Source organism: Pteropus medius, unplaced genomic scaffold (assembly GCF_902729225.1).
Source record: "Pteropus medius unplaced genomic scaffold, Ma_sr-lr_union100, whole genome shotgun sequence".
Lineage (NCBI taxonomy): Eukaryota > Metazoa > Chordata > Mammalia > Chiroptera > Pteropodidae > Pteropus > Pteropus medius.
This window is the reverse complement of record NW_024349801.1, coordinates 22,501,069-22,527,245: the sequence shown is the minus strand read 5'-3', so window position 1 is coordinate 22,527,245 and position 26,177 is coordinate 22,501,069. Positions and strand designations below refer to the sequence as shown.

Sequence of the window (26,177 nt, the reverse complement as noted above, 5' to 3'; positions counted from 1 at the left end):
AGAAAAATCCTCAGTGGCCCCAAATCACACGAAAACATGAATTGAGAGGGTAGCCAGCACTGAAGCCAAAGACTATACTAAAAATATCTGTCAATTCCTGGTGGCATATGGAAAAAGGGACATAGGAGGAAAAGCACAGGGCCCATGCAAGGAGAGTCAGATCCGAGATTCTCACATAAAGAAAGGCTCCTGCAAGGTAACACTCTTAGTGGGCAAAATAGAAAACAAAGAAACAAAAGCCCATAGAGGGAAATTATAAAAAAATTTGTCAATCTCAGACTTGCCTCAGATAGAAGAAATAAAACTTCTCTCCTGAAATTTCAAAAAGCATAGTATGTAGTTAAATTTCTAGTGGGTGCAAAAAACTATCTGTTTAATTCAAAAGTTTCTTAGGTTGGAAAGGCCCCCAGGCATGCTGCAGAATCAATACAGTTCTTTGCAGAGAAGCGCACCTTAATTAAACCCAGGATTTACTGAATTCCTAAGAATAAAGTTCCAAGGCACTTGAGTTCTCATTAAAAAACATCACCAAACTTGAAGAATAGACTTCAGAATTGAATTGTATCTACAAAGACTGGATATGTTATAATATTCAAAAACTAGATAAAAGAACTGTGTTAAATATGCATTGAACGTAAGGGCTATCAAAAAGAAATTAATACCTCTTCCTGGGTTCTAATCCTTGTCCTAAACACTGGCCAGTAGCCATTCTAAATAAGAAACTTCTTCATAGAATCCAAGGGAGGAGGAACTCCAGAGTTGTCTGCTCCAACCATAAGCCTAATAATAAGCATCTGCACAGCATTTTTGTAAAGACTTAATCTAGCTTCTGTTTAAATTCATGATGGATGGAGAGCTGTGGTGGTTCCTGAGCAGCCCTACTACATCCAGCCCCTGCCAGTCTTTAACCAGGTGGCATGCCTGCAAATGAGTTATTCTTTCACAGCAGCAACTCAACTGGACCTCTGAGATAACTAGTCATTATCTGAGAGTCTCTGTATGGTGTCACAGGATGGATCTGGTGATGAAATAAGAAATTCTACCTGGAACCCAAATGTTATATCCAGGTGATAGGGCTTACTAAAAGTAGTTTTATAACCGTGCAAGGCAATTATGTGGAGTTTCAGGACAATGTGGTTAGGCTTTGTATGTCCCACTCAGAGCTTCTTGCAAACTGGAAGTGCCTTAGCTTGGACTAGCAGAATATATACACATTTTTCTTTAAGAGTTTTAAAAACTTTAATGAAAAACACATATAATGAAAAAAAAAAAGAAAAAGAAAAAAAACCCCAGCATAATCCTACCTTATCTTTTCCTACTCTCCATTCTTGTCCTCCAGGGACAAAAACTTTCAATTTCTTTAGCTGTGTCTTCTAGAATTTACCTCAGATTTCTTAATAATGTGTTCATGTTAATTTTCTTTTTAGTTTTATATTTTATCTATTTATTTCCAACTAAGAAAATAAAAATTTAACACTTACATACTTTGCCAGCCTCTACATATATATATATTTTCTTCTCTGATAATCTTTTCTTTTTTTACAGCTAAAATTTTTATATTAAGAATTAGCCCGCTGGACTCAGTTTAGATGATCCCAATTTTGTTGGCAACATCCAAAGCATCATAGTCAGGAGCCAGCTGAACATATGCCTTTATCTCTCCATCAAGCTTGATCAGGGTCTTGACCTTGGCCGTGTCACTGTCATAGAGCTTCTTCATAGGCCAGCTGATCTGGTGCTTGTTGGCCTTGATATCCACAGTGAACACAAGCTGTAGTCTATCTTCTTCAAGGCTGACTCGGGTAGTCAGGGAGAACTTGATGATGGCATAGTGGTCAAGCTTGTTTCTCCTAGAAATGCTCTTCCAAGGATATCTGGGCTGCCTTCAGAGCCACGGTGCCTTGGGCAAATAGAAGGTGGGTGACGTGTGTATCTTTTTTGTGTGGCTGCAGATGCCTTTCAGCACTGCTTTCTTTGCCTTCAAAGCCTTTGCTTTGGCTTCGGCTTCGGCTTTAGGAGGGGCAGGGGCTTCCTTCTTCACTTTCAGCACCATCTTCATGAAAAAGCCCTGATAATAGCGCTATTTAGTCTTTTGCTTAAATTGGTATAAAGTATTTACATTATTATAATAAAATAAATATTACTCAGAAATGAGCCTAAAGTATAAAATGGTAAGTTTTCTTTCCATGTGCAACTTTTTGTTTTCTCTAAAGGAAATACTGCCTTTTTTTATTTCCTCAATTTTTTTATATACTTACCTCTCACTACTTTATCCACAATTCAACAGAATCTAAAAATATTCTCTCAAGTTCAAACTCATCAGGTATTCTAGTATGTTTTATTTTCCTTTAAGAAATCACTCTCTTGGGTATCTCCATCCTTTTCCATTATTCTAGACTGACTGCACTCTAGGCTCGCTATACCATTTCCCTTCACAACCATCTTGGGAATTTCTTCCTTTTCCACTGTTACATTGGATCCTTGTTCTCTGAATCCTGTGTCTTCCACTTTCTTTGTTTGTCACCTTGTTTTGGCAACACACATGCTGAAATTGTTTCCTAAAAAGTAGAAAAATTTTAAAGATATTGCATTTATCTTACTGACAAAAACACATTGTGTTTTTGAATTATAAATTGAAAATCTTTAGTCAGAATTTTAAAGACACTGTCTTCTAATTTTAATCATTGTAGTGGAGAAGTCCGATGCCCTTCTGATTCTTGATTCTTATTCTACAACCCGTTTTATTATGAGCATTTGTTTATGTGAAAATTTAAAATCATTGATATGTCAAATAATAGGAAAATGATTAACTTAATTTTGGTACCTTCATATAAATTTTGCCATTAAAATAATATTTTAGAGACATATTTAATGTCATAATAAAATTACCATGATGAAAAAGATAACATATATTGTTTTAAAATACTAAAAGATAATTCACGAAAATATTAAAAGTGGCACAGCTGTATGAATTTTGAGAGTTTTCTTTTGTAGTAATTTCTTGTTGTAAACTGAATAGTTGTATCATCTCCCCCACAATTCATATGTTGAAGCCCTATCTCCCCATGTGATGGTATTTGGAGTTAGAGTCTTTGGGAGATAATTAGGTTTAGATGAGGTCATGAGAGTTGGTCTCCTATAATGGGATTAGTGTCCATATAAGACAAGGCAAGGAGACTAGAGCTCTTTCTAAAGGCCATGTGAAAACATGGGAAAAGGCAGTTTTCTGCGAATCAAGAAGAGGATTCTCACCAGGAACCAAATATGCCAGCACCTTAATCTTGGACTTCTTAGTCTCCAGAACTGTGAAAAATAAATGTCTATTGTTTAAGCAACCTAGTCTATACTATTTTGTTATAGCATCTGAAGCTAAATAAGACACTTCTATATTAAATTTCTGGAACATGTTTATTTTTACAGTTGAGTTTGAAAAAATATCCCTATGCTATGTTAAAATCCTCTTTAAACCAGTAATAAATATCATTACATAAGAAAAATTAATAAAGGTGTAGATTAATATAAATCTTTATAAATAATTTTATTTCGATATTTCTAACATTATAAACATTTTCAACCTATAGCAAAGTTAAAAGAGTTTGCCAGTGAACAACTATATACCTACTACCTAGATTATGCCAATAACATTTTACTATACTTGCTTTATCACATATCTATCCATTCCTCTAGCCATAAATCAATCTTTTATGTATATAAAAGATTCAGCACAATTCTCTTTAAATGTTTCAGCATGCATATTATTAACTAGAATTCAATATTGTTTGTCATAATTATCGTGATTACAGCAATTTTCATATACAGTAAAGCGTACAAATCTGAAACGTAAATACATTGAGTTTTGAGAAATGTATGTATCTGTGTAACCCAAACTGCTATCAAGATCTAATATCACTGCATCACTTCATGTGAAATGTAAAACCTTTGCAACCATATAGGTCCACTTATCAGCCACCTCCATCCTTTATGCTATAATTGTTATATGTATATATCTATATACATTATAAACATTATAAACTCATGAGACGATGTTACAAGTGTTTCTTAAAACTGTCACATATTTTAAAAGGACTAAGAGAAAAAATATTTTACATTTACTAGTTCTAATGCTCTTCCTTCCTTTTCTTCTCTCTCCCTTCCTCCTTCTGTCCATCCCTCCATTTCTCCCTTCCTTTCCGAAGAATCAGGTTTCCATCTGGTCTTATTTCCCTTCAGCCTAAAGAACTTCTTTTAGCATTTGTTTAACATAGTTTTGCTGACCAGTTCTCTGAATTTCTTTAGCTTTCTTTTATCTGAAAATATCTTTATTTGCCTTTATTTCTTTTACCCCCTTAATTTCTTGAAGAATATTTTTGTCGATATAAAATTTAATATAATATTTTGGGCCAACAGATATTTTTTTTCTTACAGTACTTTAAAGATTTTGGTTGTCTTCTGTCTTTAGTGTTTCTGAGACTTTTAGCAGTCATGAAAATCATTGTTCCTCTACACGTAATGGCTACTTTCAAGATTTTCCTCTTTATCCTTAGTTTTAAGCAGTTGGATTCTGCTCTGCCTTGGTGTTTGATAAGCTTTTATAAATTTTAAATTCATAATTTACATAAAATTGGGAGAATGTTTGTGCTGCATTTGCTTTTTCTTCTCTTCTGGGACTCCAATTATATATATGTTAAACTTTTTGATATTGTACCACAAATCCATGCAGTTCTATCCCTTTGTTTTTAAAAGTGTTTTTGCTCACTATACTTCAGATTAGATAATTCTGTTTATTTATATTTTGGTTCAGTGGTTCTTTTCTCTGTTATCTCTTTTCTGCTGTTAAGCCCATAAAGTAAATTTTATATTTCAGGTAATTTAATTTTCAGTTCTATTTCCTTGCTGAAATTTCCTATGTTTTCATTCATTGTGAGCTTATTTTTCATTATATCATTGTGCATAGTTAGAATAGCTGCCTTAAAATGCTTTGTCTGCTAACAAAAGTAGGATCATATCAGGTTTCATCTTTTTTTGTCTTTTTTCAAGAAGAGATCATATTTTTTTGTTTCTATTACATTGAGTAATTTTGGGTCATATCCTAGATGTTGTGAACATTAGGGAGATTCTGGGTTCTGCTACATTCCTCTGAAGAGTATTACCTTTTGGTTTTTGTTGTTGTCGTTGTTTTGGTTTAATAGGCAAGTAAATTAGTTGGACTTAAACTGCAAGTTTTTGTCTCTTGGGCACTAGCCCAAATCAGTTGTTATTTTATCCTTAGCTAAGCTACTTAGAATCTGGCCTATCTATGCAAAGTTCAGGGATCAGCACAAATTTTAGCAAAATTTTTGGACAGAATTTTTAGTTCCTCTCTCTGGATTTCTTATTGCCAAGATTCCTTCCTCACTCTCCAATGACTACAGATGTCTTAGGATCTGTTTTCTGATTCTTCAAGCCAAAAAGACTATTGATTTTCCATAGACAATTTAGCTTTCCCATGTAGCCAACTAGTCTGCCTTGAAGCTAAAAGCTGTAAAAAAAAAAAGAGAAACTCACTCTTTGCCATTTCCTACTTCCAAATGCCTCTCCATAATCTGTTTGATTTTGCTCAGCCTCTATTGCTTCCAGTAGTCTTTTGTTTGTTTGTTTGTTTGTTTGTTTCCCAGAGTTCATAGCTGTTACCTCTGGGAGGATCAGTATAGCAGACTTTTCTGAAGTGAGCCACCATTGCAGGAGATGTTAATTTTCTTTTTAATACTTTAATATATTATCCACATTGAACCAGTTATTTTTATAATCAGGAAAATTTTATTATAGTAGTTTTGTATCACAAATAAAAACTTTCTGTACTAAAAAAAGAAAATTTACATTTATATGGAGAGCAGGGGGAAGTAGAAATGCTTTGGAGAATGATAGTGAAAGTTTAGGAGCATGAAGCAGAGTTGAAATTTACACAGCAAGAATTCAGACTACAAAATAGTAAAGTTTCTAAGCCAAAGGACACCTCTAAGTAGGTATTGTGCCCATCAGCAGTAGCAAGGAGGAAGGCAAACCAGAGCTTATTTGGTCATTATTTTCATCTCTAGGTATCTTTGTTAACACTTACTCTCTCCTTCCCGGAGCAAGCCTCTCTTCTCCCAGAGTACCTATAATCCATAATATACTTACTGAATTTGATGCCCAGTTTCCTCTAAAGCATAAATCTCTCCTCAGTTGAACATCTGAGTAGACAGATGAAAACTTTCTAGTTCCATGGGAACTAGTTTATATGTTCAAAAAAAGGTTTATATGTTCAAATCATCATTAGTAATGAGATCTATGTGAAATCAAATGTGTGACCTTGGGTGAGTCATTTCTCCTTTCTGGGTCTTTATTTTTCTCCTGCACAATGAGGAGAACGAACTAACAGAACTTTAAGTTTAATTTTTTTATCTTCGAAATTCTACAGAATTGGATACAAATTTATAGACCATGAAATATTTTAAATATATTTTTAAATTCTTTTTTCCTCTAAAATACGCTATCTATACCATACTCAAGGTATCATGTACTATATAAAAATCCACTAGAGGGGAGTAAAACATTAGATGAGAACATACCACAATTCGACTGGGGTACCTTGTATAAATTATATTTGCAACTGTTGCCTAATGTCTGTTGTTTCCAATCAATGCCTCTTAATTGCTTTAAAATACTAAGATGTGAGGGAATCTCCATTTCCATGTGGAAATCTTCTGCTTTGTGGACTAAAGCCCCAAGCCTGGGGCTAGGAAGTCTTAGAACTCTTTAATGTCACTTGCTAATGGAACGAGGCCAGTTCCTTAAAAAAAGCATGCCCATTCCATTTCTCTTTTTTTTTTTTTTTTTAATGTACAACTGAGTTACAGTCACCAAAAGGATTCTCTAATCCTTAATTCAGAAGGGATGCTTCATCCTGACAACTAATTCTTACTAAAACACAGGGGCAACCCAAGTGTTCCCAACTCTTGAGTAGTTTGTTCCATGTTTAAAGAGACCTCAGAAACTTGTCTGCTTTCCACATTCTTTGTACTATAAGGCTGAAGAAAAGGTTCCTGAGGTGGGATTCCCTTCATGTTAAGATGATTAGAGACTCCTGGCTCATTGGTTTAATACTTTGAAGGAACATAATTTTAATAGAATTCACTCAGCTTCTCTTCCAAGCAGTTTTAAAAGGAGACCTGGGCACCTGGTTCTTATTCTCAGGGAACCAGTTTTCTGGGAAGGAAGGAGGAACAGAGGCAGGAGAAGCAAAGTAATGGCCTGGTGGGGCTCCACTGGAGAATCGGCTCAGAGGGCCCGGAATCTGGAGAATCTAGTTACTTATTCTTTGAATTCTATTTCTGGGGGGTTTCTTAATTTCTTAGTTTCCTAGTAGTTGCAGAATGATAAAGTAGAGAGAGCATTAACTTTGGAGTCAGTTGGACATATCCCAGATTGAGGAATTGACTTCTGTGTGACCTGGAGCTATTTATGTAACCTTTTCTGAGTCACCATATATGAAGCAGGACTCTTGGTTTCAAAGGACAGAAATCCAATTCAAATTGGGTTAAGTATACAATGTTATCAGATTTGCCTGTCTGCCTCTCTCTTTCTCTCTCTCTCTCTCTCTTATTCTCTCTCTCTCTCATTCTCTCTGTCTCTCTCTCTCTCTCTCTCTTCCTCCCTCCTCTGTCTCTTCTATCTTTTGTTTCTAGAGTCCCTGGAATTCATTCTAATAGCCTACTGCTTCCTGCATTTGGCTAATAGAGGAGGATCTCAAAACTGACATCATCCCAGAAAGGCAGTCTCTTCCTTTTGACAGCTATAAATAAAATCCTAGAGATAAACTTTAATTGCCCTAGCATGAATATTGTACCCATCTGTGTCCTAAGTCATGTGCCTATCTCTGTGCCATGGAGAGCAGATTAATGACTAGGGTTGTAAGATAAAATACAGCATGCCTCACTAAATCTGAATTTCAAATGAACGATATAAATTTTTAGTGTGATTCCCACGTAATAGTTAGGACATATTTATACTAAAAAGGTATTTATTGTTTATCTGAAATTCAGGATGTACTTATCTGATCTGTATGTGAGCAAATGTAGGGCAGTCTGGGAAGTCACATGCATGTCAGGTAAGTTTCTGTATGACGTTCTGATGCTTATGTGGTTTGTACCACATCCACAGGACCCTAAGGACATCCCTGGCATCACCACCTCTGCCAGGAGCCTACTACTGCCTTTGCTTTGCATATTGTTAGAGAGTAGTTAAGTGTGCTGTCTTGTACCGCTGATTTTTAAAGAGATTTCTGTGAACCAGTTTACAGTGATTATATTCAACTGCACTGTCCCCAATAGAAGGCCATCCTACACTTTGGGAGGACCACTGAATAAGCGACTGATTTTTTTTTTTAAATTTAGTTGTCACTATTTTCAAGTTTTCATTATTTGTTAGCATTAAAAAAAACATATGCTTTTTTCATACACTTCCTTTACATTTTTTGATGTAAAAGTAAGGTACAGAACAGTGGGTATAATAAGCTACCACTTATAAAAAATAAGGGCTATTTAGACATACCTGTGTACATAGAATCAGAGTAACAGAATTTGCTTCAAGGGTGGAGAACTGGGGGACTGGGGATCAGAGCTGGGAAGAATGCTTTTCGCTATACATCTTATATCTTATAATGTTACATCTTATAATGTTTACCTTACCATTAGTAATTTTAAAAGCAATATAAATTCTATTGTGAATTCTCGCCATACATATTGATCATAGTATCTGCTGCACCTGTGACACATCTTTGCATAGAGTAGTCAGCCACTGCTATCCTTCTCTTTGGTAAGCCTCTCCAAAGCTTAACCTGTTATGACAGCCAAGTGATACTCCCCAAGAAGGCATTGCCGCTTATGATTTTTTCTTCCTCAGCAAACACATGATTTGTGCCAGTTAACTTTTGGGGCTGTAGCGATTATGCTCATCATTGGCAAAACCACCCTGTCCCATACGCCTTGTGTGAAAAAGAGGAATCCCAATAACGCATAGAGCCAAGTTTTCTGGACTAGCTTTAGTGAGAACTCCAGAAAAAAGAAAAGAATACATTTTGTACCCATTTAAATGGAAACAGGGCATCTCTGCATAGGCTGTGCATCTTGATTAAGAAATCAAAGCTGCACCTACCATGGAGGAGGCAGAAATATGGCCTGAGGTGGGGCCCTCTTTCTCTGGTATTTCTCTGATAAAAACTCACTTTGTGGGCTTGGCCTTAAACGATGATCTATAGTCTCTAGAATCATGGCAGTAAGTTGAGCACACATCAACTTACTTTGTATTTTAAAAAACCCACAGAGAGCTTCTTGTTATCACAAAGCCACGGATATGAATGAGAGTGAGATTTGCCAGCTGGAACCACAGAGGAAAGTGCTCTTGGTGGTAAAACAACTACGTGTCTTGAGAAAACAATTAGTATGTGTTGCAGGCTCGATGGAATGTGCTTAACAAGTTGCACGTTTGTCATTGTAGGTCAGTTCTTTGGGTGCCAGAGGACATAACTTCATTATATAACCAAATATTTGTCCATGCTGGAAAATGAGCACTGAAAAAAGTCAATCACTCTGCCGTTGCCAAAAGCCTTTCTCTGGACAGCTGGGTGTACTGTATTGAGCCCATCACAGGGAACATTCTGAAAGCTAAGTCTGCCATTGGGCTTTGGCCCCTCTGCCACTTAATTGTGCACCTTCTCTGGGAGACTATGACCCGTCCTCTTTGAACAGGTGGCTGGGAAGTGGGGAGGGGGAGAGCATCTGTTTGCTCAAGGTCTTAGGCAGAGGATTCCACATTTTTCAACCTGCAGGTTTCTATCTATTTGGCCATAGATTTTGTCACCTACAGCAACGTCTGAATTACTACGAGGGACTTGAGACAAAACAGCTTCATCTTTTGAGATATTTTCATTTTATGGTGCCCATACCCATATGTGTTTGGCTCCAAAATCTTTGAAGACTTTTTCCAAGAATAACAAAACTTTTCTCCTAGGGTTAATCTTGGGTTAATCTTCCATATTTTGATTTTGAGCAAGTTCAAAATTTCTTCTGGTATGTTTTTGCTTCAGAGTGGGCAAATGCATGTAAATAATTTGATGTGCTCCAGAGAAAAGACCTTTGAAAGTAAACTTCCTACAATATTTATTCAGAAGGTGACTTGAAGAAGATAATTTGCTTCTGATAAGTGAGACATCGAGAAAATGAGTCTTGCCACCAACCTAGAAGTTACACATTTATCATTGTAGGTCAGTTCTCCTTTCCAGTGTGGAAGGAGACACTACTTAGGAAGGAACATTTTTCAGAAGCCCTCCCCCGACCCCAGTGCTTCCCTTACGTCACATTCTTCAGAAAAGTTGAGTCATATGCCCATCCAAGCCTATCACTTACAACTGGAATTGGGGCCGCTAAGATTAGCTCACGGCACACAGGAGTCTGCTCTAAAGTTAGGACTGAGTCATGAGGGAAGGGGATAGACACCCATCCTCCTTGCTCTGCCAACAAGGAAGAAATAAATAATAATGTTGAGTATACGACCAATAGCTACATATGCCCATTTTTCAGATGTGGAATATAGGTTCACTAGTAAGTGATGTAATAAAGATTTTAACCACATTTGGTTCCAAAGTTCCGATTCTAATCACACAATCTCAGGTCAGTTCTTCTAACCTGAGAAAAGTCTGATTTGTACTAAGTGAATTTGAGCTATTGAGCACATACCTAATCTGATTTTAGAAAGGCATTTTTTTTTTAGGATAGTGCAGAAACTCCTAACCATATTTAGTGTCAAGGCCTCTTATTAATGATACAATTGCATACACATATATGGGGGGGGAGAACAATATCAATATTAAAAATATATGGTTTTGGTTTATAAACAATTCATGGTAAGCATATGGGTTCATATCTACCTTTATATACATGGCCACTTTGAATACCAGCTCAGTCACATAATGAGAGTCCTTGTGTAAATCCCTTCACCTCTTTAACCCTTTCTCATCTGTAAAATGAGGAGAAGACTTACTTTGAAAGGCTGTTGGATTAGGACAAAAGTATATATAGAGATTAATATGATAACTGGTTTATTACAGGTAGCCCAAAAGCATATGCTGTTATTTTGTGTTTATACCTAAGCCAAATCTTAAGAAACCTCACAGGTAAGAATTTTGAAAAACTTTTAACCAATTAAAACAGAAATTTGAATTCATGGAAAGGTTTAACACCATTAACATGTGAATACTCAGGCATCTAAGAATCAAAGTAACTTTAACAAATAATCAAAATCTTGAAGACTTTGCAGAGTAGACTGTGAAATTGCACATTTAAGAAAACCTCAAGAAAAACTCATTAGCAGCCAATAAAACCATTCACATCTATAGAGCCACTATGATACTGCACGAACCAGGTTCGCCCTATGTTCTTATACAAATGAACTGCATCTCTATGATTCATAAGGTCGAGGAGTATAGGAAGCAGATTTTGGTCCAGTATATTATATACATGACATGAATAATAAAATTGTGAAATCAAACTTGTGAGAAAAAACCTTCAGACAAGGACTATGCCTGAGCCCAAATAAAACAATTTTAAAAACCACATTTTGTTGGTTCTATTCAATTTACTCATATTTTTTAAGAGCACAAGATTTAATTCAATCTGTTTCCATATTATTGTTGAACTTTATGAAAAAAGCCATTGCATTCATGTCATTTTCTAAATGAAGTTTCTCTTTAATGACATTTATTATTTTGATTTCTAATTAATTTCCTGTCCTGGCCCTTAAGGAAAAATTTCCTTACAATAATATCAAAAAGTTTTAGAATGGCTTATTACTGCTAGATGTCTTTTAATTTTTCCTTTTTAGATGAACCATTATTGGCTGAATTTTAAAATTATAAAAGATGGTTTTATTGTATTATAGGTTTTCCAGTTGTGTTGGTAAATTCCTAGTTGCAACACAACCTCATATAATATCCTATTCCATAAACCTCCACTAAGGAGTAAAACATTTTTATTTTTTCTACATCCTACTAAGAAAGCAAGTTAAACAAATTTCACATGTGGAGAAGCCTGTTGAACTCATTTTCCTCCTCAGGAGCATGGGGGAGAAGTGGAATGAGAGGGAAAAGGAAAGAACTCCCCTTTAAAATGAATTCCAGCTCACCTATAAGCCAAGCCAAATAAAGACAGTATAGGAATTAAGACCATGAGCGCTGAAGTAAAAAAAGAAAAAAAAAAATGATGAAATTCGTTCCTCAGTTATGGCAAATATATCATAGTGATGTAAGATGTTAACAATAGGGGAGTCTGAGAGGTATATGGAGATTCTCTAATATCTTTGCAATATTTTGAAAATCTAAAACTATTTTAAGTGGTTTATTAAAAAAAAAAAAAAAAAAAAGACCTGGGTGTGACTTCTGGCTCTGCCACGTGTTAGCTATGTTAACTTTGAGCAAATTATTTAACCCCTTACACCTTGATTTCATTCATCCAAAAAGTGCCTACTTCAAAGACGCTCGTGAAGATTAAGCAAGCTAATGAAGTGCTCGGAACAATGCTCAGCATGACGTTAGCACCTTTAAATTCGTTTTAATCATTAATGTGTACCCACCAAAGGGCCAGGCATTGTAGTATTCAATGGAAGGCACAGCCACTTAAATTCACCATGTCCTCTTTTCTTCCTAATTTCTTAATACCTGTTGATAGATAATTGTTGATAGACAATAATCTTCACAATCACTCAGGCTCTAAACCCCTTTGGGTGCTTCTCTTTCCTTTGACCTTGTGTTAAATCAGTCAGCAGGCCCTGTTAAAGCTATTGCTATATTCTCAGTCTTGTCACCTCTTTACCCCTACCATCTCCGCCTTGGCTCTGGCCTTGTTCCTAATTGTACCAAGACATTGTCCTCCTGGCGTCTCCTCGGCTCCTGCAAACCCACCTACAGCATGATCTCATTAATCTCTCTAAATTATGCTATCCAGTCTTCAATAACTCTCCATTTTCTATGAACCCGATTCATTCTTTGGCTTTGGCATTCAAAACCAACCATGACCTAGCTTCAATTTACCTTTCCAAGGGCATCATCCACTATTCCCCTTCAGAAACTCTTAGGTCTCCTTTACCTAAATCATTAGCTTCGTTGTGAGATTTGCCTAAACCTTAATAACAGCAGACATTGAGATCCAGAGACACTAAGAGAATAGCCAAAGGCCGCGGAGTTAATGGCAAAACAGACTTTAGGTCATTGTGAGTTAATACTTGGGGAGTACCCAACATCCCCAAGCCATGATGGAAAAAAATAGAAAGAGATAAAAGACATTAAAAAGCAAGATATCTCTGAGGACTTGAAGAATAAGGTACGACCTGCTCTGGATCCCAAAGGAGAAGCCAGGAGTTCCTGCAGAATAGCAAAGACTAAAAGCATTCTACCTGATGGAGACAAAGGACAAGCTAGCTGCTTAAACTAGTAACTCAAGTAGAGCTCCCTGACCCCAGGGAGACTGACAAACTACAATCGCTGCCTGAGGCCACAGCTTATATAAAAGCTATGCAGTAGAGAAGCCAGGAGGATATAGGCACAGCCTTGCAGCCAGGACCTGGGCCAAGCTGCCTGCTGGTTCAGTGACTAGATTTAGGATAATGCTAATGAATCAGAAACCACGTATATAAGACGTGATTTTGGACTGGGCACACAAGGGTCCAGGTGGAGTCAACCACAAAAATCTAGACAGGGTGGAGGGAGAGAACTCAGAAGGAAAAAAAAAAAAAATCCTCTTCACAGTAAGACTGCAAGCTAAAATTCCATACACATGGGAGAAACTAATTCTATGAAAGGCAGTAAAAGCAACAATTTGGATATGATTTCACTCCCAAGTGATACCATAATTACTCTAGAAGAAACTTTAAGAATTTTTAAGTCTTTAAAAATATAAAGAAATAGAATTTGAAAAACCAAGAGTACTAAATAAAACAAGCAGAAATTTTACAAAAAGTGTAGGTATAAACATACCAACTAGAAATCCTGGACATGGAATAAACAAAGAATCAGCAAACTGGAAGATGGCACTGAGGAATTCCACAAAGCAGCAAGGAAGAGATAAAAATGTACAAAAGAACAATGAAGAGACACAGAGGATGTGTTTAATAAGAATTCTATAGGTAGAGAGTATAAGAAATGGTGAAGCTATATTCGCCTCCTTCAAATCTTCACCCAAATGTTACCATCTCAGTGTGATCTCCTGAGGGGGGTCTAACCACCCCTCCACCACCACTCCGTCCTTTCACCTGGCTATAACTGTCTCCATAGCACTTACTAGCTTCTAACATCCTTCATAAATTATGTATATTTACTGTCTCCCCTAGAACTAGAGTGTGAGAGCTATTTTTAAAAATAGAGACAAAGAAGAGTAAATTAAACCTAAAGCAAGTATAAGAAAGGAAACAGACAAAATAGACTTTAAGACAAAGGCTAGAAGAGACAAAGAAGGACCCAGTAATCTCGCTCTGGGTATTTATCTGAACAAACCCCAAATACTACTTTGAAGGGCCACGTGCATCCATATGTTCACTGCAGCATTATTTACAATAGCCAAGATATGGAGGCAACCTGGGTGTCCATCAATGGATCAATGGATAAAGAAGAGGTGGTACATATATACAATGGAATATTACTCAGCCATAAAAAAGAATGAAATCTTGCCCCCTCAACAACATGGATGGACCTATGGGGTATTGTGCTGAGTGGAGTAAGTCAGACACATAATTTCACTCACATGTGGAATCTAAGGAACAAAATAAGCAAACGAAACAGAAACAAACTCATAGATTTCATAGAAAACATTTTGATGGCTGCCGGGTGGGAATGGGGAAGAGGTGAGTGAAAAGGGGGAAAGGGTTCATATACAACTTTGTAGTTACAAAATAGTTATGGGGATGTAAAACATAGCATAAGGAATATAGTCGATAATATTGTAATAACTATGTATGGTGTCAGATGGGTACTAGATTTATCAGGGTGATCAATTCATAAGTTATATAAATGTGTAATCACCTTCTTGTACACCTAAAAATCATATAATATTATATGTCAACTGTAATTGAAACATTAAAAAAAATTTTTAAAAAGATTAAACACCATGATGAAGTTAGATTTACATGACCGTGGTGATGCCTATGGGGCTTGTGCCTCCTTTATGTTCTCACACCACACCTTTTGGACCAATGTAAATCACCAGTGCTGGTTTGGCTGTGCAGTCCCTTCATTTATACAATTATCAATGTACACATTCCTTGGTGGTTGTGTGTAGGGTGTTTGAAATAAAGTAAGCTAATCCTATTGATTAGGATAAAATTATGGATATAAAAAAAATTAAGTTAAAATTATGACATCGAAAGAGATTAAGGACATCATAAAAGGAGCAGAAATCAAAATTTCCCATTTCAATCTTGATGCTGAGGATTTAAATACCTGACAAGAATTTAAAACAAAAGATGAAAAAGTAGGGAAGCAAAAAGCTAGATTCTCAGGTGTCATACCCACGGCTTAAAATGATCAACCGCCAACCAGATTCATAAATTCTGCTGGTAAAGGAGTTTTCCTAGGAATTCCAGCTGAACTGTTGGACAAGGTGCATTGACTGTATCCTCAAAGTGAGACTCTGAAAATATGGTGTGTTCTTTTTTCTAACTGTATGTCAACTCAAGCACTGAAATCCTGTGCTAATTTTTAGGCTTCTCTACATTTGGTCACCAGTTAAGGTGACACAGCTTTCCAAACTCCAGAATGTCCTCTTCTAGGTTCTTGCTTTCATAGATGCTTATCAGGAGTATGATGCATCTTGCCACCCATGCCACTACCACCCACATTAGCCTGGTTCTGGGTGGAAAAACATATTGAATCGACACACAAATACAGTCCACAGTGTGGCTGTGGTTGACAGATATGAGAGAAGTACTTGCGTACACCATTTCTACTAATTGAAAGCAAGGATCAAAATTTTGAGTAGATATTTCCAGGAAAAGTATGTCTACAATAAGTATATAATAACCTCATTAAACATGGCCAATTCCAAAAACTAAATTTGACTGATCACATGTACAAATCATTAAAATTCATGTTTTTTTCTAAATTTTGAACATGTTAATATAAGATTTCTATATTATGAATTACAAAATAATTCATAACAATTCTATAGACCATATGCAAGTTTATTTAAATAATTTAACACTGCACAGAGAGCTAATTTATAAATATAAAAAATAGATGGTTTAGTAACCAAATATAAGCACCACAAGGAAGGAGATTACACATAAACCATCAGCCTTTGAAAGATTAAGGCAACATTAATATCTCAAGTAATTTTATGAGAATACTTTACTCATATGATAATCAGATGTTATTAAAACATCTCAAAATAGGCAGAGCCCACAAATTTTTTAGTATGAAGTCTTCCTTTCCAGTCTTCTCATCAATATATTCTTCTTAAATACTGTACAACAATTAGTCAAGATTGACAAAGGGACTATCAAAGCCACTATCTTGTTGGCTAGATAGAGGAGCAGTTAGTTTTCTCAAAGGCTGCTGATGCATGGAGGATGGTTCTGTACTGCTCAGTTTTTTGAAATCTGACTTTAATATGTCAGCCTTATGATGAGTCGGGTGCCCAACAGTCATTCTGATTTTCCCTGGCTGGGAATACATGGTTTCTTCTGCCGGGTCTGGAATGTGACTACTCTGCCATTTTATCGGTTGACAATTCGTATTATTTTTCTCTGTATCTGAAAGACAACTGGCTGCTGACGACTGTTTGAAATTACCAGACTCAGCTAGCATATCCAGAGTTTCTTGTGGCCTGTCTTGTAAAAATGACACTTCATGACCGTTGTAGGGTAAAGTGGCATTGTTGGAATACCAGCTAATGGTGTCACTCAGGTCTTCTCCATCCCTTACTGGAGCTTCCTGAACACTCAAACTTCCATTTTTCTCAGATGCAGCATTTTCACTCCCCATTAGTGGATTACACTTATATACTTTTAAACCAACTCTTTCATTAGGACCTTGAAAGGTTATGTGTGTGGATCCAGATTCAGAAAGACTAGGGGCATTTCTAGGTGAGGACTGATTTCCAAAGTTCCCCAGAAAGGGGTATTCAGCTGAGTGCAGATGTGGTTCAGAGCCAGTATCACTGAGCAGGTCTTTCTTCTTGTGCAAACCAAAGCCTCTTTCACCTTCGCAAGGGACAAAGTCGGAAATATTCCTTGGCAAAATGTCTAGATGTTTGGGACCGTTATCCCCAAATCGAAAGTCTGAATGTGACCCTTTGGGACCCATGTGCTTTATGTCCTCATGCTCTGAGTCCTCCAATCGCCTTCGTAAGTCACAAGCGGCCCTCCTCTTAGGAAGCTGGTTACACATACTTCTGGGGACGGTTTTCAAACTGTTTGATTTGCTTTCAATATGACATGGTATATTCTGATTCACATCATTCCTTTTTGATTGTTCAACGATTATCTCTGAAGTCAGAGGCAGTACTATAATATACAAGGGAACACTAGATTAGGAGAAAATTAACACTGAAGAAGAAAAAAATTTACATTTTTACATATTCCCAAAGAATGCTTATTTCTTTTAAACATTATCAAAGAGAATACATCAATGCTGGACATTTTAAAGTAATCTTTTACATATATTCATTCGATAAAGCTAGTTAATTTTGTTACTGAAAGCTGATATATTATTATTGCTATCCACCTGATCTATTATTTTCTGCAATAACGTTACAGCATTTAACAGCCAACTGCAATGTTTCCAATTCTGCTCTGATGTCGAATATGAAGTTTACTGGAAGAAACCCACTGCCCAACACCTATGCCTACCTGCACTCATGCATGCGCGTGCGCGCGCGCACACACACACACACACACACACGCACAGCACAAACTAATCAGTCTCTGATTTAATTAGCTGAGACATTAAATCTGACCAGAGGCAAAGCAGCCACATAGCAAAGAATCAGAGGCATCGTGGCATCATGTCTCAGAATAGTGTACCTTGGACCCTGGAAGCCTCACAAAAGGTTTGCTTCTACTGGGGACATTTATTTGCATACTATTGCTCCAAATCTAGAAAATTCTTCTCTTGTTATATGTCACTGCCCTTATATACCCAAGGTTCACATCACCATTCCAAGATTTACACAAATAATCTTTGTGCTTCTATTTGAAGAATATTTACCAATATCAGACTCATGGATTCCTGAACAATCTCTGCTTGAAGCTTTCCAAAGTCCAAAAATCTCATTTCCCCACAGATATGTTCAAAATCTCCCAGTGTAACTGGGAATTTACCAGTGTGTTCATGGATTTTCATCAGCATTTGCTTTACATATTCTAAAGCTATTTTTTTTAATGTAGAGAAAGAAACCATTTATATAGTTCTTGAGAGGCTATTCTTTTATCATGCACTTTGGTCCTTTTAAATGCTAACTCTAATTTACCTAATATTAAATTTAAATTTATAATTTATCTAATATCAACACTGCATGTGCTTGGTATGTCACTTTTCATCCCTTTATTTTAAATTTTAGATGTTCTTGTAAGAATAACATACGTCTGGATTTTTAAAAATGGTTTGAAAGTTGTAGTTTCTTAATAAGTGAGTCTGAAGTAGTCATAGTGTGACTGCTGCTATTTTAACCAACTATTGTTTTCTATTTACCCATCTTTCTAGCTGTACTTTTGCTCCTTCTTAATTCTGTTATATTGAAAGTTTGAAAGTTACACACTCTATTTCCATTTTTCTATTAGTTATCCTATTTTCAATATACATACTTAAACCTTCATTTTTCTGGCAATGGCTAGAGTTATCAGTATCTATACCCTCTCCTTTAAAATATTAAAAATTTTAGCATGTTGTTAGTTTCCTGTATAATATCCTCTTACATCTTTCTAGGAATACTATACTTTTCTAACGTTCTCAGGCCCTGTTTGTTCTATGAATTCCATTTCCTTAGGTATAAGTTCTGTTGGTTTTTTTTGTTTTGAGTTCGGTGTCTTTTTTTCATGGTGCTGGCTTTCTATAAATATATGATGATTTCTGGTTGAATACTTTATCTTTTAGATGTCCTGAATGTGGGATCTGTTTGTGCTGCTTATTTAAAGGAGTTGAGAGTGGAGTGGGAAGGAACAAGCTGCAAGGTAGAAAAACCTATGAGCTGGTACTCCGGGCATGTGGGCTCTCAGTCCCTTCTTGGTGTGGCTAGCCACCTGGAGCACTGCCCTGCTTCCAAACTCTTTGTTCCTGTTGCTCTTACCCAGCCTAATGTTGGGTTTGGGGGAGGAAGAGGAGAATGAGAGATAAAGAGGGTAATCCCACCTGGTTATTGCTGTTCTACAACACCAACTAATTATCCTACCAGTATCCTTAGGCTTACTACACCTCCTGGAACATACCACCTTCATACGTGAAACAGTTTTGCTATTGCTCCTTCTCGTAGCTGTCATCTTCTGGCAGTTTTGAACTGAGGTTCCCATCTTCAATCTTATACTGTCTTCATTCTTTCAGAGATTCCTCATAGCTTCTGGTCTATCAATTGTAACTTTTCTAAGCCCGGTTATAATTTCTTCTTTTTCTCCTTTTTAATTTGTTGTTTAAAATCTTTTCTATCATTTCTAGGGATGAAAGCAGCAATAGGAAGCTGATGGGTATGCTCAGTCTGCCTACTTAAACTGGAAACTACTCTCTTTTTTGTAAATTTCCAGTTTAAGTAAAACACACACACAACTTTATAAACTACCTCTCACTCACACTTTCTGCTTTTTCATTCTAAAAATATTAAGTATCTAAAAGAAGAGAGAAGAAAAGAAAAGAAAGAAGAAAAAGAAAGAAGAGAGAAACCCTTCAAGTGACTCGTTTTGACATACCTGACTCTACAGTTTTGCTCTGGGATCTCTTAGAAATAGGCGTTTCCAGCAATTTTGCCATTGTAGCAAGTTTGCTAGCAGCATTCATAATCTTTTTCTCAGGTCTGTGGGAATTCCAGAATATTAAATTAATATAGTTTAAAGGAAAAAAATGAATTTCTTTAGCCCCAGGATTTGTTTCCCTATTAGCTCTGCCAACATTTAGGGTAGCGCAATAATTAAGCCTCTCTTAACCCCCAGTGGCTGATCATGTAGAAATAGTTAATACTGTGGTTAAGGAAAATGCTTAGAGAATGACAACTTGCCATCTTGGTACTCCAAGGACACAATGTTTGTTTAGACTGAACTTACCCTTCCTGTTTTCCATTATCCTGCAAGATCTGTTGGAGGCAAGTCAAGTAATATTTGCGCATCTTTCGAGCGGTTTCTTGACGTTCTCGTAACACTTCTGCCTTTACCATTTCCGCAGCTCTTTCCTTACTCTCCTGAATATAACGAAGCATATCACCTGGCGGGTGAGGGAGGTGAGGAGAGGGGTGTAGAGAAACCCCCACAGAAAGCATGTTCATTACCAGTTTTTCAAAAACAGGAGAGGCAGACTTCAGATCAATTTTCTGGGAGATAAAGTGATTAGAGGCATAGTTTAAACATTATACTTTTTCACAATCATTAAAATGGAATATTTCAGATCACTATTTTGGTAGATACAAAGGAGAAGGAATCTAAAAGTCCTTTTAGAATGATGACAGCCACATATGGTAAGGAAATTCCCTAGGGAAATTTTGTCATATTCTGAAACAATGAGGCAAGAAGAAACCCATTAATATGAAGCACAGAAACATATGCATTTCAGCTGAATATTGAGGGAAGCAGACATAGAAAGACAGAAGGAGGCAATATGAGCTGGAGAGAGTCATACTCTTTTTTACTTGTGCTCTAAAAATCCATGTTTCATTATTTATTCAAATCTTTCATCATCACTTATGAGTATCCAACTAAATGCAGTTTTATCACCCATGAGAGATATGTACAAAATGCAACTGCAGGGAGAGGAATGAGACTTATGTTACCTTCTATAACTTACATTTAAAAAATAGTTCACAGGTTTCAAAATCTCTTTTTATCTTTAGTTCAACATGTTTTGTCTCCTATAACTACTGGTAGTTAAGATTAACATTATTTACCAAATCTAGGGCTACAGCCTACATCTAGAATATCACATCCCTGTTATATTAAAGGATATAGTCATAGAAGAAATCCCCTAACATCAGTCAGCATTTCTTGAAAATCAGACGTTCTCTGCAAAAATCTAACTGGGAAACTATTTTTCATTATTTGAAGTGGGAAAAATTAAAATGAAGTACATGTCAACACGAAAATTTCCAATCAATTTCTACCATGTAAAACAACACATACACACACACACACGTTATCATCTTAGGATCAAAAAAATACGTAAAATTTCACTTCCTAATTAATATGCTTGCTAACAAAATATTGCTTTGTTTGTAGTAATATGGCCTCTTAGCACCAGCAATCACTGAAAAGCAAATCCTCTTTACTGATAATAACTGGGCTTACAAAACATCTACGCATGAGTCTGATGATCTAACAGTTATATTTAGAACTTGAAATACTTTCCACTCATTTTATTTAAAATGAACAGAATTTGGGGAAGTAAATATATATTTTTTTCCAATATAAATACTGATTGTTGTCCTAGGATATACATGCATTCTATGTGATATTGTAATTAAAATCCAGGAGGAATTCCACTGGAAAAACAAACCAAAGAAATGCTCTGCAGCGTATGCTGCACTCCGTAGCACTGCAAAGGACTTGATAAATACATCTACATCTGTGATTTTTATCCATTATCAAAATAACGAGAAACAACAGAACAGCTCCTAACGACATCCATTTTCCATGGTCCTTAAAAGTTTTTGGTAGGAAAAAATAGTTGCTAATATAAAACTAATGTGACATTTACTTTGCTACCAGTTATTTAAATTGTAAGATTATGAAATTTTTAGTTTAACATTAGTATCCAAAAACAAAAAAGGATAATCAACAATATAAAAATAACTATCCTCATGTCACTTTCAAAAGACATCACTTTGGCAAAATAATCATTGCTGTATAATTAGGAAAGGTGTCAATGATGTCTCCTATAAAGCAGGTAAGATTCTAGAACAAGGAAGTTTGGAAAATTCCCCCGAATCACTACTGTTAGTAACAAAAAAGGCCTGAACTACCTTAAAGTCTTAGGAATGTCTTTGGGGACTTACGCTTGATTTTTTTTACAGCTTTAATGTACTGCCCACGAAGTTCTTCCAAGGCCCCCTGACTGCATGGCGGCCCAGCATTTTCAATGGCCCCTTCTGACAGGGACCTAGAAACAAACCAAAAATTGCAAAAGCACAGATTGTAAATGAAAAACTTCATTTGAAAAAAAAAAAATCCATATAGCCCAATAAAATAAACTGAGGTATGCTAAAAAATTTTTCATATATGACGATCTTTATTATATAGTTATTTAAAATAGGAGAAAAATGGAAATAATTTAAATGTTATGGTTACTTAAATAAATCTTGGTAAATCCACATGATATAAATCTATGCAGCTACTGAAAAGCATATTATAGGAGAATATCTAATGATATAGGAAGATGTTTATCTTATAATGTTAATGAAAGGTTACAAAATAGCTTATAGTCTCAATTTTTAAAACATGTGCACATGGTATATGTGTCTAAAGTGGGGCTTAAATGATATAAAACAATAGGTTAACAGAAGGTATCTCCTGGGGATAGGGTGTTAGAAGATTTTCTTCTTTTTTATACTATTTGTTAATGTGAATGTGAATGACTGAGGTGTATTCTGAGAAATGTCATTAGGCAATTATGTCATTGTATGAATATCACAGAGTGCCCTTACACAAACCTAGATGGTACAGCCTACTACACACCTAGGCTATATGATATAGCCTATTGTTTCTAGGCTACAAGCCTGTATAGCATGTTACTGAATAAAACAACATGAGATTAAATCAAGCACAAGAGAAAATGATGCAATCGAGAGACATGGTAAATAAGATGTATGAGGTGTAAGACAGCACACTGTTTCACAGCAAACTTTACTCTAAAATAAGGATAAAAAGTATAGTGTAGTAAATACATAAACCAATAACATAGTTATTATCAGTATCAAGTATTATGTACTGTATATAATTGTATGTGCTATATTTTTATACAGCTGGCCCCGCAGGTTTGTTTACAGCAGCCCCTCCACAAACACACAATGCCTTGGGCTACGAAATGACAGCTATGTCACTATGAATCAGAATTTTTCAGCTCCATTATAGTCTTATAGGATCACTGTCATAAATGCGGTCCACCATTAACCAAAATGTTGTTATTCAGCACATGACTATATAACAATAACAATAAATGATATTTTTGATATTATATTATTGATATGATTAACAAAAAATTTACTTAGAAATTAGCAATTTCTTTAAAAGAGTAAAAGTATACCTTGGTGGTATTTTACACAAGTTTCTCAGTTCTTCCAATTTATTCTTCATTTCATTGTTTTCTTCTATTAATTCTTCAACAACTTTACTATTCTCTTCTAAAAAAGATAATTGTAGTACATTGGTCAATTAATGTCTTTTTTCCTCAGGCTTCTTTTCTCTTAACCTCTCACTACAGATGTTTACAGAGGAAACTTTGAATTTCCAGTTGCACCCTATATCATTCATTCCCTGATGAATCCTAGTCTGATCACTTCATGTTCTCTCAGCAGTTAAAATCTGTATTCCATCTCCATCTTGATTTGGGTTACACACTATTGTGGAATAGGTTCCCCAATTTTTCATGCACATATGTTTTGTTTTTCAGCTAGACTCTGTAGCTCTATAGAAAAATACTAGGTTTTCCAATTCCCTGTTCTCCATGGATCCTGGGGTACAGACTATGATCACATAAATGATCATTGAACAAGGCCCTCAATACAAAATTTTTTTAAAAATTAAGCTTAAGTAGGAGCCATTTTCGGAATTAAGGTTAAGATTTTCAATTCTTTGAACTTCTAAAAAGATGAGACTGATCGAGTCCATGTGGTATAGAGAACAAAGCATGAATTTCAGAGTGAGGGAGACATGGATTTAAATGCTAGCTCTGCTTACCAGTTGGATGAACTTAGGCAAATTATTAACCTTTCTGAACCTGACTTTTTTCATATGAAAACGGGGATATCGTTACCTATTTTGAAGATAATAATAAAAATAAAACAATAAATGTACGGCACCTTATATAAGGTCTGACAATACCAAAGTTCAATAAGTAAGAATATGGCACCTCACGTATCCTATTCTCGACCCTCTCAACACATCCCAGAAATTGGAGAATGAATCACTCTATTCTCCCTAGTGATTTTTAAACCACTCACTCTTACTCTATCATTTTCTAATAAATGCTATGAAGGTAGGAAAAAATGGAATTTAAGAAACAAAACTGATACAAACACAATAGCAAAAATATTATCAACTATGAGATTTATGTTAAGACAAACACTGAAATCAAACTATCAAATGATTTAAATTCTGACCCTGACTCCTTTGTTTTTGAGCGAAGTACCAAGTTTGATAATTTCTAAGTCTACAAATTATAGAAGTTATCAGCCTGAGAAAGCACTATGCAGAATAACGATTTCATGCTCACAATGTATGGTGCTAATTATTATTTAGAAAAAATCATATCCAACTGCCCTTCTCATTTTATTAGGTAAAATGGATCTTTTATTCTTTTGGTTTTCATCAAATTTTACAATAACTACATTGTTATCTACATCTACAGTTGGACAAATATCTCACTCTCCTGGCCTCTACTAAAGAATTAAGCAATCACAACGGGAACTGTAGTTGTTAAAATTATCTCAAAATTCTTAAAACAGTTGTTGTTTTTTTTTACTTTAACATAATAATTATGCATCTCTAACAGACTTAGCAAGCAGTAGGTGAAGTAGGCAGCTTCTCTTGGTCAATAGTATTTACAAACTATGCTATGATACCAGGTACTGTGCTAAATGCTGGGACAGGACTTGGTCCTTGTCACCATCAAGCATACACTCTAAGGGGAAGTACAGACAATCAATAATTGCAAGGATGATGAATGCTATAAAAAAAAATCACAGGTTGTATGGGGAATGTCTAACGGACATGGGGTGGGTTGGATTACTCCCCTGAGGAGGTAAATGCATCAAGGAATAGATAAGGAGGAGTTAGCCAGGCAATGTGATCAGGATGGGAGGACAGACATTTTGGTAAAGGGAAAGAATGCAAAGAGGACCAAAGAAAAGAGACAATGAAATCCATGCTATGGCTCTGTGAAAGAGTAAGGGGGCTGGAGAAGGATGAGGCTGGAGGGGCTGGCAGATGTTGGCTCATGAAGGGCTTTTTAGACTCTGTTAAGTATTTGTATTTCATACTGAGGACCACATCCGGCCACTGAAGGGCTTTAAACAAGAGTGTCCTGATTCAATTCACTTTTTTAAAAGGTCACTCACTATAAGGTAGCTCTAGCTGCCTCATGGAGAATGGATGGGAGGGGCGATATTGGAAGCAGAAAGACTCAAGAAGTAACTGTTGTCCAGGCAACTGATAGAGGTGAATGAAGGAAAAATGTAAACCTATCTACCTGGTCTTTCCGGATGATGTGAATATTTGGGACCATCAGATTCAGTCCTCATTCATTCAAACATTTACTATTGGCTGGTATACAGTGGACACTAAAACTAGTGTGAACAAAACAAAACATTCCTTATCCTCAGGGTACTTATAAGCTGGAAAGGGTACTTGGCTAGTAACCAAAAAAATCAAATACAGAATGGTAATAAAGGAGAAGCCCGGTAATATGGGACCACACAGGAAATATGGAGGAGCCTGGTAATATGGGGCCACATTTTCCCAGGGAAAAGTCAAGGAGGGCTCTGCAGATAAGTCATCTTCTCAGCTGAGTCCTAAAGGATGAGGAAGAGTTAGGCCAAAACGAGAATGAGAGGATAAAGTGTAGGACCAAGTGACAGTATCATATACAAGATCTAGCAGGAAAAGAAAATTCCTGACCAGGAATCTGAAATATTTCAAATGTAAAGAGTATAGAGCATAGGATATAAGTGAATAATAAAAGGTAAGCCCAACAACTTCCTTTCTTAGAAGTGCAA

The 26,177-nt window shown here is 36.0% G+C and overlaps 1 protein-coding gene and 1 pseudogene across 4 annotated transcripts in view; both read right to left on the bottom strand.

The window, feature by feature from the left end:
• Positions 1 to 1,584: 1,584 nt before the first annotated feature.
• Positions 1,585 to 2,059, bottom strand: LOC120622819 (60S ribosomal protein L23a-like; annotated as a pseudogene).
• Positions 2,060 to 16,223: 14,164 nt separating this feature from the next.
• CEP152 (centrosomal protein 152) overlaps positions 16,224 to 26,177 on the bottom strand; it is a 77,474-nt gene continuing 67,520 nt past the window's right edge. For 3 of the 4 annotated variants that reach the window (XM_039888192.1, XM_039888193.1, XM_039888194.1), the window contains 5 exons: positions 23,489 to 23,585; positions 22,242 to 22,345; positions 20,305 to 20,461; positions 19,954 to 20,057; positions 16,532 to 17,562 (listed from right to left, as the gene is read on the bottom strand). In XM_039888192.1, the coding sequence (XP_039744126.1) occupies positions 16,532 to 17,562; positions 19,954 to 20,057; positions 20,305 to 20,461; positions 22,242 to 22,345; positions 23,489 to 23,585 (1,493 nt within the window). Of the gene's footprint in view, positions 17,563 to 19,953; positions 20,058 to 20,304; positions 20,462 to 22,241; positions 22,346 to 23,488; positions 23,586 to 26,177 lie in introns of all 4 variants that reach the window. The other variant, XM_039888191.1, reaches the window with a different exon arrangement.